The 13,823-nt window shown below is 44.9% G+C and overlaps 1 protein-coding gene across 2 annotated transcripts in view; it reads right to left on the bottom strand.

Annotated features, from left to right (window-relative positions):
* Nucleotides 1-5,098, bottom strand: part of AHCYL2 (adenosylhomocysteinase like 2) — a 169,307-nt gene extending 164,209 nt beyond the window's left edge. The window contains exon 1 of one of the 2 annotated variants that reach the window (XM_019452711.2): nt 4,666-5,098. In XM_019452711.2, coding sequence (XP_019308256.1) covers nt 4,666-5,028 — 363 coding nt within the window. In that variant the 5' untranslated portion in view covers nt 5,029-5,098. The remainder of the gene's footprint in view (nt 1-4,665) is intronic. The other variant, XM_019452712.2, reaches the window with a different exon arrangement.
* Between the last annotated feature and the right edge of the window lie 8,725 nt (nt 5,099-13,823).

Genomic DNA, 13,823 nt, shown 5'->3' with positions numbered 1-13,823 from the left:
GTATGCAAGGCTCTCTGATACAGTACCTGGTACACAGCTGGAATACATAACAGTATGCTTCTCCTTCTAATTTTCAAAACGCCTAATTAGAGACTGATTCACAGAGAAAGTGAGAGTTAAAGAACAGGGAGAAAACTATTAGTGGGACAGAAAGGAAGAGCATAGTCTTCAGGTACTCCAGATTTACTTATAACTTTATTATTTTTTTTTAATGTTTATTTTTGAGACAGAGAGAAACAGAGCATGAACGGGGGAGGGTCAGAGAGAGAGGGAGACACAGAATCTGAAGCAGGCTCCAGGCTCTGAGCTGTCAGCACAGAGCCCGACGCGGGGCTCGAACTCACGGACCGTGAGATCATGACCTGAGCCGAAGTCAGACGCTTAACCGACTGAGCCACCCAGGCGCCCCTATAACTTTAAAAATAAGGATAAATTTCTCAGATTACTAATGTGAAAATGCATCATTGATCTTGAAACACCTTTTTATATATGTAAGATGCGCTTCTTCCTTATAATTTTACAATTTTTTGAGGTTCTACATTTGTACATTTATTTTTCTCTCCTATTCCTAGAACCCTGACTCAGACCCTCCTTAACTTTGGTTTTGAATGGCCTAAACCTTAGGGCAGACAGGCATACCTTAGAGGTCACTAAGTATTCTGAAACACTTCTGGGAGAAGGCCAGAATCCAGCATCTAAGAATTTAGAAAGAATCAGTATGGTATAATAAAAAGGACATAGGCTTGGAAACAAGCAAAGGTTTAAAACAGATTTAAGTCCTAGCTCTGCAGCTTGCTGGATGTATAATCTTGGGCAAGGCACTTTACCTCTCAGAACCCCATTTCCTTATCTGTAAAATGGAGATAATGCCACCTATAGCTCAATGTGCTATTGTCAGGATTAGAAAAATGCCTATAAGGGTGCCTGGGTGGCTCAGTCGGTTAAGGGACAGAACATTTTTTTTTTTTTTTTTTTTAACGTTTACTCACTTTTTGAGAGACAAAGACAGAGTGTGAGCAGGGCAGGAGCAGAGAGAGAGAGAAACACAGAATCCAGAGCAGGCTCCAGGCTCCAGGCTCTGAGCTGTTAGCACAGAGCCCATGAGGGGCTTGAACTCACACACCATGAGATCATGACCTGAGCCGAGGTCGAGGTCGGACACTTAACCAACTGAGCCACCCAGGCACCCCTAAGCGACAGACTCTTGATTTCAGCTCAGGTCTCGATCCCAGCGATCAAGCCCCATGTTGGGCTCTGCACTGCTTAGGATACTTCTCTCTCTCTCTCTCCCTCTGTCCCTTTCCCCTGCTTGCACTCACAAGCTCTTTCTCTAAAATAAAGAAAAAAAGAAAAATGATTCTAACATTTCCTGGAATATAAAAGGTCAATTGATGGTAAACCATATTAGGATCATTCTGCCAATTGTTTTAATGAACATTTTGCAAGCCTGTACTTTCCTAACTGGCAAAAAGAGTCATACTGCTCCCACAATACCGTGCCTGCATCCAAAAGGTTCCGTTTTAGTGATCTATAATTAACCAAATCAAGAGCTTAAAGAATTCAGGGCAAGAAAGAACTAACATGGCTCAACTCACTCTCTGCTGACAGCAACAAATCCAGTGCAAAGTGGATACGTTTGCCAAAAAGGAAAAAAAAAAAAAAGACTGCTCGAACATGGTCATTACCAATACTGATGTAAGCACAAACGAGTTACAGTTCTGAGGCTTGCAGCCTTACTGTCAGAAAGTTTTAACTTTCCTGAAATAAACCCTCTCCTGCCTTGTTTCCCCTGCTGTGAGAAATGTGCTATGACATTCTTATTACCCCATTTTCAAGAACACAGGGAAGAAACCCTCTCAACTACTACTACTGCATTCACTTGAAATTTATCTTCCGATTCCACAAATCACTTCTTACAGAGATTTCTGGTTTGTCGGGTTCACCGAATGTGAACTTATGAAGAAAGACGTTAATACAAATATACAATAGCCACAATAACAAGCTCTGGTCCCCACAGCACCGCAAGTTACATGATGAAGGTAGGAGTCAAAGATAAGATGTGACTAAGTAATCTCCATACCATATGCTCATTCTTATTAACTACTGCACTTGGGAATTCTGGCTCTTACAAAAAGTTTATTTCCCTCGTGTGGCTGAGCAGAGTAACTGATCAGAGAAAACTGATGACAGATACATGGGAAGCCATCAACTAAAATGTGACTTAAGATAAATAAGCTTGTATGTGACAGTTACAAAATAAAAGCTACGGTCACCAATTACATAGCCAAAAGTAGCTATTTCAAGATCTAATACCCCCAATCGCTCCCTACAATAAAAGCAGAAAGGTGTCAAGGTAAGAATGATTAAATAAACAATCTAAGAATCAAGAAAGAGGCAACAAATCAAAATGTCACACTGCAGTCTCTTAACGAGGTGACTTTCAATGTGGGGAAAAACGGGCAGTCTCGTGCACTTAATTTAGCCAATTCAATATCAAGAAAGTTGAAAATTCTGTCCCCCAAAAGGAGCTCAGCAATGCCTTTGGTTGTGTCATACAGCTGTATCCTTGCCCAGAGTTTCATTTGCTCAACTTCCAGCAAAAGTTGTTTTTTGTTTGCAATTAACGTTGTAAGGCAAGCTCAGCCCTGTCTTCCATAGCCTTGAGGCTGCTGAGTAAATCTAGAATCATGGAACCTACATTTTGATGCTAGAAAAAAACAGGAAGAAGGTGGTTCAACAACAAGGAAAATGGTCAAGAAGCACATCTAGATTGAAGAAAAATAGACTGACATGCTGACCTGTGATTTTTTAACTTCTTTATATAAAGTCTATTGAACTGAGTGTACCTTTCAGACGAGGTCATGGTGGCATGCACTTAATCCACAGTTGGAGGAGGAATAAAATAAAATCGTCCTTAATAATAATAGCCATCATCTCTTAAGCCCTTGGTACTTGTGCCAAGTTCTATGCTAAAGCCCTTTACAAATATTTCTAATCTTCAATCGTATTAGTATTTACATTTTATAACAGAGGAAACTAAGAGATTCGGAAAATTTAGAAATTACCCAAAAGCTGGTTAGTGAGGATACTAGTATTGAAACCCAGGTTTGCCTGTCTGTAAATCCCATGCCCTAAAAGTAATTTGTTAAACAATCTTTACAGTCAAGAGATCTATTCAAATTATTAGAATTCAAATTACAGAATTTTACACAAAAAGATCCCTAATCACAGGAAAAAAATTTGGCCAAAGTGAGAAAGCAACTCAACCAGTCAGAAATATTTCCGATTTCCAGACTCACGCTAGGTACTACCAGCCCTGGGACCTGTGCTGCCTCCTACAACTCCTCCCAGAGGAGTTTCACACTGCAAATGGCCCGGACACTGTCCTAAAGCATAATTAAACAAATTCCTTCAGTCTTACATCTGACATCATCTATCATCTATATCTAGGGAATTAGAATGAAAGGGTTATCTGCTTCATACCTTAATCATGAGACTATTACAACAAAAGTTAGGCTGGATCCAGGGTTCCAATTCAGCTGAGTTTTACACAGTAATACCAATGCAGACTTCACATCACTTTACGGCTCTTCTTCTGATGAAGCAATTAAATATCATTCACAACAATTTAAAAAAAAAAAAACATAAATCACTGTGTTCATATTATGCCTTGGAAATCAGACCATAAATCCCTTTTTATGTGATCCGTATCTCTGTCTTTTCCGACACTCGCCCGTTTTCCTGTGCTGATTTAGCTTTATGAGAGGTGAGGCACACCATGGATAGCCATTGTAAGGGTAATACTGGAATATCACACATCTGAGCTCACTTGGTGTTCTGAGACTCCTGGCCCTTCAGAACTATGTCTGAAAGAAGCTGACAGCTGAGACAGCCAGCCTCACCATGATCGCCTTTCCCCAAAGTAGAAGCATCTCTTCCTAACACTTCCAGATCGTAAGGAACCAACAAAACAATCATTCTCTTCGTGCACAGGCTAATAATTCTGGTGGCCAACTACTAAGCAGAGGGGAGGAACCTCTGAAGAGAAAAGAGTGAAGAGACTCTCTCCATTACCCTTCTACATTCAGAGAAGATGCAAGGATACTGCAGTATCTGGAATGAAGGGCACAGCATCAGTACTGCTCTAAAGAAGCGGTTGGCCACAGAAAGGCAGAAAGTCATCATCTGTGCAGAAACCAGACAACTGAGGATTTCAGGGCAGGTTAACTACTACTTACTCGTCCTCCAAACAGAAAAGATGTTTCCACCCTACTGCTGGCTGAACTCTCACAAGCGGTAAGATTTTTCTACACCATCGGGGTTCTTTTCCCTGAATAGTCTGGAAAATAACACATGGGAGCACGCTGGGTGCTCAGGCGAAGGATAGTATTAGGTGCCTCTCCTCCCCTGCCTATTCTAAGTAGTAGCGGAGAGCGCTACCTCCATGTTATTCATAGCGAAGTACTCCCGTGCCACCTGGAGTCTTCGCTCCCCATAACTGGGGGCAGGTGGGGGCATCTCTCAGCGAGTGGGTTTCAGGGGAAAAGGGCTCTCCGGGCTTGTATGATCGGAAGAGAGGGCGTGGAGGGTGGTGCTGCCATGCCGCGACCATCTGCGGTTCCCCCTCCCTCCCTCTCTCCGCGAGAGGCAGCCCGGCCCCAGTACCTTCTTGACTGTGCGCGGCGCCTCGGTGACGGTGCCGTCGGGGCTGACCAGGGCCTCGCCGCCGTCTCGGTGCCGCTGGTGCTGGTGATGAGGGTCGCTCCGCTTCATGGCCGACGCCTGAGGCACTTTCCCGGCGGCTGGGCTGAGAGCGGCGGCGGGCCCCGAGCCCGGGCCGGGGGCCGGGGGCCGCTCCGCGGCGGGGGCTGGAGCCTCGGGGTCCCCGCCGCCTGCCGGGGGGGCCATGGCGCTCACAGCCGACGTGCTCCGTCCCAGTTGCGGCTCCGCCTCGGAGGGGCTCAGGTCTTTCAGCTCCACCTCAGGCACCTTCGCGGTAGCCGCTGCTGACACGACCTGCACCGACATCACCGCCTCCACTGCAACCGCCGGCTCTGACTCCAGCTCCGGCTCCAGCTCGGCCCCGCCTCCCGCCTCCCTTCCCCTTCCCTCCCCCATTCCCCCACTCCTCCCCTCCATCGCCTCCGCTCCCACCCCCTTCCTCCGCCCGCCTGCCCGCCCGCCCGCCGGCCAGCCAGCCCCAGCCTGTCCCGCCCCACCCCGCCCGGCCCCGCCCCGCCCCGGCCTGGCCCTGCACGCCTCGCGCGCGAGGCGCCACGGAACCTGTAGTGCGCTTGCTCCAGGCAGCACGCGGCGAGACGACCGTGGGACCTCAGCCCCCAACCTACACTGCGCGCCCCCAGGGGCGGGGTCCGCAATGCCTCCTGGGAGTCGTAGTTCCCGTCGCCCTGCCTCTGGCTAGTGGGATACTGCGAGAAAGATAGAGCTCTAGCACCGGGGACTAACTGGAAGGAAAGGACCGAGAGTAGGTGTGACACGACTAAGGGGATGGCGAAGAAAGTCTCCTGAGGAGTCGCGGCTTCCGGGAAGGGAAAGCCAAGAACCCTAGGGTTGGGAAGGTGGGGGAGGAATGACTCCCTACCCTGACAGCGTAAATTTCCTCCGTCTGTACACGTCTGCGATCACGTGACCAGGCATTTAAAGGAAAAGCGGCGGCGTCACGTCAAGAGAGCGCTGGCCTCCAGCTTAAAGTAGCTTGGTTTTTATATTTCTGTGAAATCTGGACCCTGAAACCTTTCTGGACTTAAACGGGAATGTTTATAGAAGTAATAAAAATAGGACCTTACCTGATGTGGCAATTTCTGGCACATTTTGAGTTTGGAAGTTTAAAATCAGTCTAAAAAAGTAGTTAGGTATCACTAGGCCGAAATTTAAAAACTAAGAAAAGAAAAAAAAGAAATTTCCAAACTAAGGAATAACAGGTCGCTTTAAGCGAGGCCAAATCTTCTGACCTATTGATTCTACTAGAGAAATAATATGAAATTCGAATAAATACATAAGCGGAGAGGAATATTAAATAAATGTGAGCAGTGACTTCCTTAACTGATGGGCTGATCAGTTGAGATGATTTTTTTTTAACTTTCTTTGTGCTTTTATGGGTTTTTTTCCGGGGTTTAAATTGTTTATTGATGCCAAGGTAAGTTTGCCAGATCAAACTTTTATGTTAAAAGGTGTAACTACAAAGACGTATACTGGTTTCACTTTTAGTGACAAAAAGATACTGAAACTGCTTTAATGTCCAGCGATAGGGGAATGGTTACAGCCTGTAAAATGAAGTTTGCGGGGCGCCTGGGTGGCTCAGTTGGTTAGGCAACCTACTTCGCCTAGGTCATGATCTCACAGTTTGTGGGTTCAAGCCCCACATCGGGCTCTGTGCTGGCAGCTCAGAGCCTGGAGCCTGCTTCGGATTCTGTGTCTCCCCTTCTCTCTACCCCTCCGCTGCTCATGCTCTGTGTCTCTCTGTCTCTCAATAATAAATACACGTTAAAAAATTAAAAAAAAAAAAGAAATAAAAAAATAAAATCAAGTTTGCAGGGTGCCTGGGTGGCTCAGTGGGTTAAGCGTTCTACTTCGGCTCAGGTCATGATCTCACGTTTCATGGATTCCAGCCCCACATTGGGCTCTGTGCTGACAGTTCAGAGCCTGGAGCCTGCTTCCGACTCTGTGTCTTCTTCTCTCTCTCTGCCCCTCTCCTGCTTGCACTCTGTCTCTCTACCTCTCTCAAAAATAAATAGTAAACATTAAAGAAATGTTTTAAAATAAATAAATAAAAATAAAATCAAGTTTGCAAAGAACTTTTTTTAATGATGAAGTGAAATAAATGCTTATGATAAAATAACATGCTAAAGTAATGTGGAGACAGAATTTCACATTCCATAAGATTATGGAATATATAAAATATATATGAAATAAATGCTTATGATAAAATAATGTGCTAAAACAATATGCAGGAGACAGAATTCCACATTCCATAAGATTTTACTATGTAAATAATATTAGGAAAAAATACATTCAAATGCAATTGAGTGACAGATTATGGGTTAGGTTGTTTCTTCTCTATTCTCAGAGAAACTGAGGCAAAGGGGATCTTTTAGTTTTATGGTTGTTCAGAGAGCAAGCCATAGCCCTGATAATCCCAGAATACCTCTGGACATCTATAGAGTAACTACATTTTCCCTGGCAAAGAGGTAGAAATCATCAGCCTTGACCCCCTACTTCCCTGTGCTACTGCTCTCTTGGGAAATCTGTTCATTTGTGGAGTTGTTCTACCCCGAGTGGAGTCTTTTGTATCCTGGTCTTCACATTTATGCCTAACACTGTGTGTTGGAAGGCATCTGAGGATTGCTATTTCTACAAAGCCCACAAGTCCACCAGACCCAAGGGCTTCTTAAGGTTTCTCTTCACACTGTGGCTTTCAGAATTTCCTTCCTGTTCTAAAGAACCAGCCTAGAGCTTCATCCCCCAGCTGTCGGAGCAGAGATTAACAGCTCTATAACTGATTTCATTCTTCCCCCTAATACACAAGGGACCTGTGGTACAGCCACCTGGCATGTGTCGGAGTGCATGGAGAGCAGCTGCCTACCTGGACTGCCACTAGAATTGATTACTGAAGGGAGGAATTAATTCTTCAGTGAGATGTGGTTACAAAACTTAAGGAGTCGGAGCACTGGAAAGAAAGTGATATTCGTCCTTTATTTATCCAGGCACCATCCACCTGTTAGAGCCAAACATCAGGGCACATTCCTCAACCATTCTCCACTCCATCCTCTGCACTTGCTGCTTCTCCCATCTTTGTTACTGAGGGACACCAGGCACCGTAGAAGAGGGAAATGCCATCCTGGAGACAGGATGATTATGCACAAGTTTATGAAATTATTTTTTTTTCCAAGTTCAAAAGATACAAGAGTATTTACTGAAAAGAAAGTCATGCTCAGTTCCTCTCTCTGGATGCAACCACTTAAGTTTCATCTGCATCCTTCTGGAAATATTCTATGTATTTATGTATATATTCTCCTTCTTACAAATAGTGGCCATGAGTCTTGCTTCTTTCACTCAGCGATGAAGATAGCAAACCCAGAGAACTACATACAATTGGGAGGTTCTTCTAATCCTCACATTGCAAAAAATAATGAGATTAATAGTTGAAGTTAAAATGATTTACTCAGAGGGGCGACTGGGTGGCTCAGTCAATTGAGCATCCAACTTTGGCTCAGGTCATGATCTCCTGGTTCGTGAGTTCAAGCCCTGCGTCCAGCTCTGTGCTGACATTGCGGAGGCTGCTTGGGATTCTCTCCCTCTCTCTCTCTCTCTCACTACCCCTCCCCTACTCTCTCTCTGTCTCAAAATAAATCAATAAACTTAAAAAAAAAAAAAAAGGATTCACTCAAGAGTCACTTCAGATTTAACAGCAGATTCAGGACCAGAAGTCAAAGTTCTTTATATTGTGAGATTACCTGTCCAGTAAGAAGTATGGAATTGGGCAGTCACTGAGTACATATAGTCCACGACTTCTTACTGGATATGGGGGGCCTTGTGTTTCTATATACCAATCTCCTTCCTCTGGGTTAGGGTCTTATTAAAACTTCACCCAGGGGCACATGGATGGCTCAGTTGGTTAAACATCTGACTTTTGATTTCGGCTCAGGCCATGATCTCATGGTTCGTGGGATCGACCCCCACAATGGGCTCTGTGCTAATGGAACGGAGCCTGCTTAGGATTCTCTCTCTTCCTCTCTCTCTCTCTCTCTGCCCCTCACCTGCTCTCTCTCTCTGAATAACTAAATAAACATTAAAGAAAAGCTTCGTCTAAATGCTCCATCTATGTATTCTTCCGTTTGCAAGCTGCATGCTATCTACAGATATCAGGTGGCCTTTATTTATTTATTTTTTTAATTTTTTTTTGACGTTTATTTATTTTTGAGACAGAGAGAGACAGAGCATGAAGGGGGGAGGGGCAGAGAGAGAACGAGACACAGAATCGGAAGCAGGCTCCAGGCTCTGAGCCATCAGCCCAGAGCCCAACGCGGGGCTCGAACTCATGGACCGCAAGATCGTGACCTGAGCTGAAGTCGGACGCTCAACCGACTGCGCCACCCAGGCGCCCCGATCAGGTGGCCTTTATACTCCATTTCCCACTTAAGTTTCACCTTTACTGGCTTTCCTATTAATCCATTCAGGAAAGGTTTGTGATTCAGGGGCAAACTCATCCCAACTACAAGCAAGTGCTGCAGGCCCCTCACCGCCAACTGAGCTATTGTCTATCCCTCATGACTGGAGAGGCTACAGCCAGCAGTTTATGAAATATTTAGATTTCAGTTCTTCCCTACTTGGCTCATTCAGCTGCCAGACCTTGGCAAGCAGGAATGTATGTTCCATGGGGGGAAATTGGAAGAACTTCTGAGGTATCTGACAAACCCAAGAGAGAAAACTGGAAGATACTAACATTGAGAATTCTCTGGAGGAAATAGGCCGGCCAGATCCCCCTTGGTGAAGACCATACCCATGTTCACAGAGTTTCTAGAAAAACATTTAGTATCACACTCTTAAGTTTGAGCAGACAGACAGTCATCAGATACATGAAGAAAACCTTTGATGCAAAAGACAGAAACCAACATAAGCAAGGAGAAAAAATAAATAACAAAGAGGAAACAGAAGCAATGCATCAAGGAGAAATCAAGACCAAAAAAAAAAAAAAAAATCATTAATATCCTCAGAGACTTCAGATATTGTATTTGTGAAAGAACATGCTATTTTAAGAAGTGAACATTCGGAAAGCAAACATAAGACTTTTAAAATGAAAGCACGTAGCAGAAATTTTTAAAAACTCAGGAAATAAAAAGAGAAAGAAATTAAAAATAGGAAAGATGCATTTTCTCTCTGCTCAGATTGTTGAAGAATGGCGTCTTGTTTTATGGTTTTTAAATTTGTGTCTGTCTAATGCATGTTTTAACATGACAGATGGAATGCATTGTGTAGCTACAGTTTTCTGGAAAAGTTGGTCTTTTAGGAATTGTTTTTCCAATCTTCAATAAGTTTTTTCTTTAAATTAAAAAGAAGAAGAAGGAGGAGGAGGAGGAGGAGGGGAAGAAGGGGCACCTGGCTGGCTCAGTCTGAAAAGCGTGTGATTCTTGATCTCCGGGTCATGAATTTGAGTCCCACGAGAGCGCAGAGTTTACTCAAAAACAAACAAACAAACAAAATCATTTCCAGGGCCAGTTGGAGAAGTCCAACATCTGAATAATATGAGCGCCAAAAAGAGGCAACAAAGACAATGGTATGTTTGGGGGTGACGGGTGGGGAATGTGATTCAATGAAATAATTTTTTAAATTTCCCAAAACCAAAACATAAGAATTTCCACAATGAAAGGGGTCATTAGGTACACAGCCCGATAGGTGAAAATAGACTCACGTAAATATACATCATTGTAAAATTTCAAAATTCCGGGGACAAAGAGACAACCCTTCAAATGTCTGGAGTGGGTCGAAGAATAACAATTTTACAAAAGCTCAAGAGTCAGGAAGATACTGAACTTCTTAAAATGAGTGTGAGAAGCTAGAAGACAATTCCATTGAATACCACAGACCCTCTGTTTGCCTTCCCCAGAGAATGAACTGAACAATCAGCCAGTGTTGGAGAAAGGCAGTCATCTGACTATTCAGAGTTCGGGAGGGGACCAGGGACCCACCCTCCTGCTTTCATTTCTACTTTCTGAAGTACCTACTTACTGCCTCCAATGCAGAGCCTTCTGGGGGTGCTGCACTAGAAGCTTTCCCTACTGCTGCCTAAGACTTTGCTTTTTCAAATCTGCTAAGTTACCCATCATCCTTTGCTTTCCAGCTTTCAAAACTGTGACTATTACCTCCTCCCTTTCTACTTTTTTCCCCCCTGCCTATAGGCAAAGATTGAAAGACAGCTAAATCCTGATCCTCTATGTTGAAAAGTCAAATGGTAACACCTCAAATGAACATTCAAGAGATGGTATTACTGAGGCGTCTGGGTGGCTCAGTGGGTTAAGCGACTGACTTCAGCTCAAGTCATGATCTCACGGTTTGTGAGTTCAAGACCCATAGGTTTGTGAGTTCGAGACCCATATCGGTTCTTTGTTGTCAGCAAGGGGCCCACTTCGCATCCTCTCTCTCCCTCTCTCCGCCCCTCCCCCGTGCAGTCTCTCTCTTTCTCTCAAAAATAAACATTAAAAAAAAGAGAGTGATAGTATTATCATGTTGTTCAGACATATGGAAGTAACATAAGAAGCATCTAAAATAAATTGGTTAAATAAACCACACCTGAGTGGTTCGGTCGGTTAAGTGCCCAACTCTTGATTTCGGCTCAGGTCATGATCTCACAATTTGTGAGATCCAGCCCCGCATGGGGCTCTCTTGTGCTGACAGCATGGAACCTGCTGGGGATATTCTCTCTCTCTCCTCTCTCCTCTCTCTCTGCCCCTGTGCCCCCATCAAAATGAATAAACATTTTAATAAAATAAAATAAAATAAAATAAAATAAGATAGGTTGGCTCCCAAGAACAGGAAGTGATGGGGTATCCGGTAGGAGTCAGGTCCCAAGACAGCTGTTTTAATCAACAAGACCTGTAGAACGATTTGACTTTTCCAATTATATCTTCTGAGTAGTGGGAATATGGGTGTTGATTAGGTTGTTCTTTGTGCTTTTCTGTATCTTTTCCATTTTGTAGGTTAAAAAAAACAAAAATGAAATTCCAGCAGGCAGAGGGAAGGGTTGGGTCAGTGGCCAGACTGCTTCAAAGAAGCCGGGACCGAAAGAGGCAGGCCTCCCAACCTAGGAAGATGGACGACTGAGCTGAGATGGTAAGGGACCCAATGGAACCCGTGAGGGAGGAAACTGCTTGCTGCAGCAGCACTGAATGCCTGGAGACTTCTGTTCTCAGGGCAGCAGCCAGATCACAGGGGGTCCCCCAAACCAAGCTCCTTTTGGACCCTGAGGCATTTCTTCCAGGGATGTAGTTCAGGGGGCTTTGGTAGAAAAGCGACCACTATGACTCAGTCATGAGAGCTGGTGCTCCTATAAAAATACTGCAGGATTTCTTGGTTGTGGGAGTGTCCGGGTCCTGGAACTTGGTCTGCCACCCTCGGAAGCATTCACAAAAAGTGAGCTCACAGTGCCCTCTCGTGGTTACAGAGTCTGTCAGCCTCCATGGCCAGGGGTAGAAAGGTAATGTTTCTGAGCTTTTAAAGCCCACAGTCAACTCCCCCTACATCCCATTCCGCATCCTTTTATAAGTATTTTATTATAAGTATTCCCACTAAAGAAAGAAGGAATGGAGGGAACGTCCACGGAGATGAAAAGAAAGCTGTCGACATTTTCCTTTACTTTAGAAAAGATCCTTAGACAACACTGATACATTTTACTCTTTTAAATGCTCTTGTTGATAAAGGTCAAAAAATAGCTCTATCACTGCTGAGGGAAGCAGTAATGGCAAGAGTGAGTGAGGTAAGCAACCACGAAGGGGTACAGAGGGAACACAGCGCGGGAAACCTGGATGGGAGGAAAAATCCAAAGTCAGAGCTGAGACTGGAGAGTCTGGACTTGGTAGTCGTCGGGAAGACCTTGGGCCCAGGGCGGGGGGGTCTGTCGCTTACTACCTAGGAGGTTGTGCGCAAGTCATTTTGCTTTGCTGAGCTTATTATTTCTTCAAATAGCCAGCTCCTCTGATCCTTCTGAATTAACCAAGAGACTGTCAAACGCAGCGGCCAAGAGCCCACTCTGTAGCCAGATCCCCTGACAGTATCCCAGCACTACCGCTTGCTGTGTGGCCTTGGGTGAACTATGAAACCTTTCTGTGCCTCACAGATCTGTGATGAGATTCAGTGCATGAATGCATGTAAAGTGCTTGGAAAAGAGCCCGGCAAGCTTTCAATAGGAGTCAACTATTCTTATAATCATTCACGTATAAAGTACCTGGAACATGATCAGATCCATAATTAGTTCCCTTCCCCTGGAATCTGGCTCTGGGCAAAATGCTTGTGTCCCCATCACGTGAACAAATCTGGTCAGTACTCCAGAGTCAGTACTGTGGGTATCACCGCCTTTCCTCCACAGATCCTTTCCACCTGATCCTGAGTCCTTGCAACCTACTTTGCAGTCTTCTACTGACATCTTTTTGGAGGAAGTGGGGCTCACAGGAGGAAGTATGAATTCCTTTGCCCACAGGAGGAAGCTGGCCCTACTGACATCCCTTTTAGGAGATGCCCCCCAAGGGCGCCTGGGTGGCTCAATCGGTTAAGCATCCAACTCTGGACTTCTGCTCAGGTCAGCATCTCATGGTTCGTGAGATGGAGCCCGGCATTGGGCTCCAGGCCAACAGCACAGAGCCTGTTTGGGATTCTCTCTCCCTCTCTCTCTGCCCCTCCCACTTCTCAAAATAAATAAACATATATATATATGAAGAAGAAGAAGAAGGAAGAGGCCCCCAGAGGTGGGGCCCCAGATTGCCACAAGGATCCATGCTCATCTACACTAGTGGGGGCTACTTGCCCCCAGTCGTCACTCCAGGGGTAGCTGCGTGTTCTTGTTCAATCATCTTATGGTCAGTGCATAGTGAGGCAGCTATGGCCACAGAAGAGTTTTTGTCCATATGCAGCTGACTAGCTGGGAAGGACAGCCAGCACGTTAAGCTGATAACAGCTTGACATCTGACTGTCAGTCATGACCTCAACAGTGCCAAGCCATTGGCCTTTCGGAATAGTCCAAGGAGGAAGTGGAAAACAAATGTGGTCAGGACCAGGTAAACGGGTCAAGACCAGGGCCTGTGGATTTTATTTTA

The sequence above is a fragment of the Panthera pardus genome, unplaced genomic scaffold (assembly GCF_024362965.1).
Source record: "Panthera pardus isolate Hobbes unplaced genomic scaffold, ASM2436296v1 HiC_scaffold_8, whole genome shotgun sequence".
In the NCBI taxonomy this organism is placed as follows: domain Eukaryota; kingdom Metazoa; phylum Chordata; class Mammalia; order Carnivora; family Felidae; genus Panthera; species Panthera pardus.
Note: the sequence above shows the minus strand (reverse complement) of the source record. Positions and strands in the feature narration are given on the sequence as shown.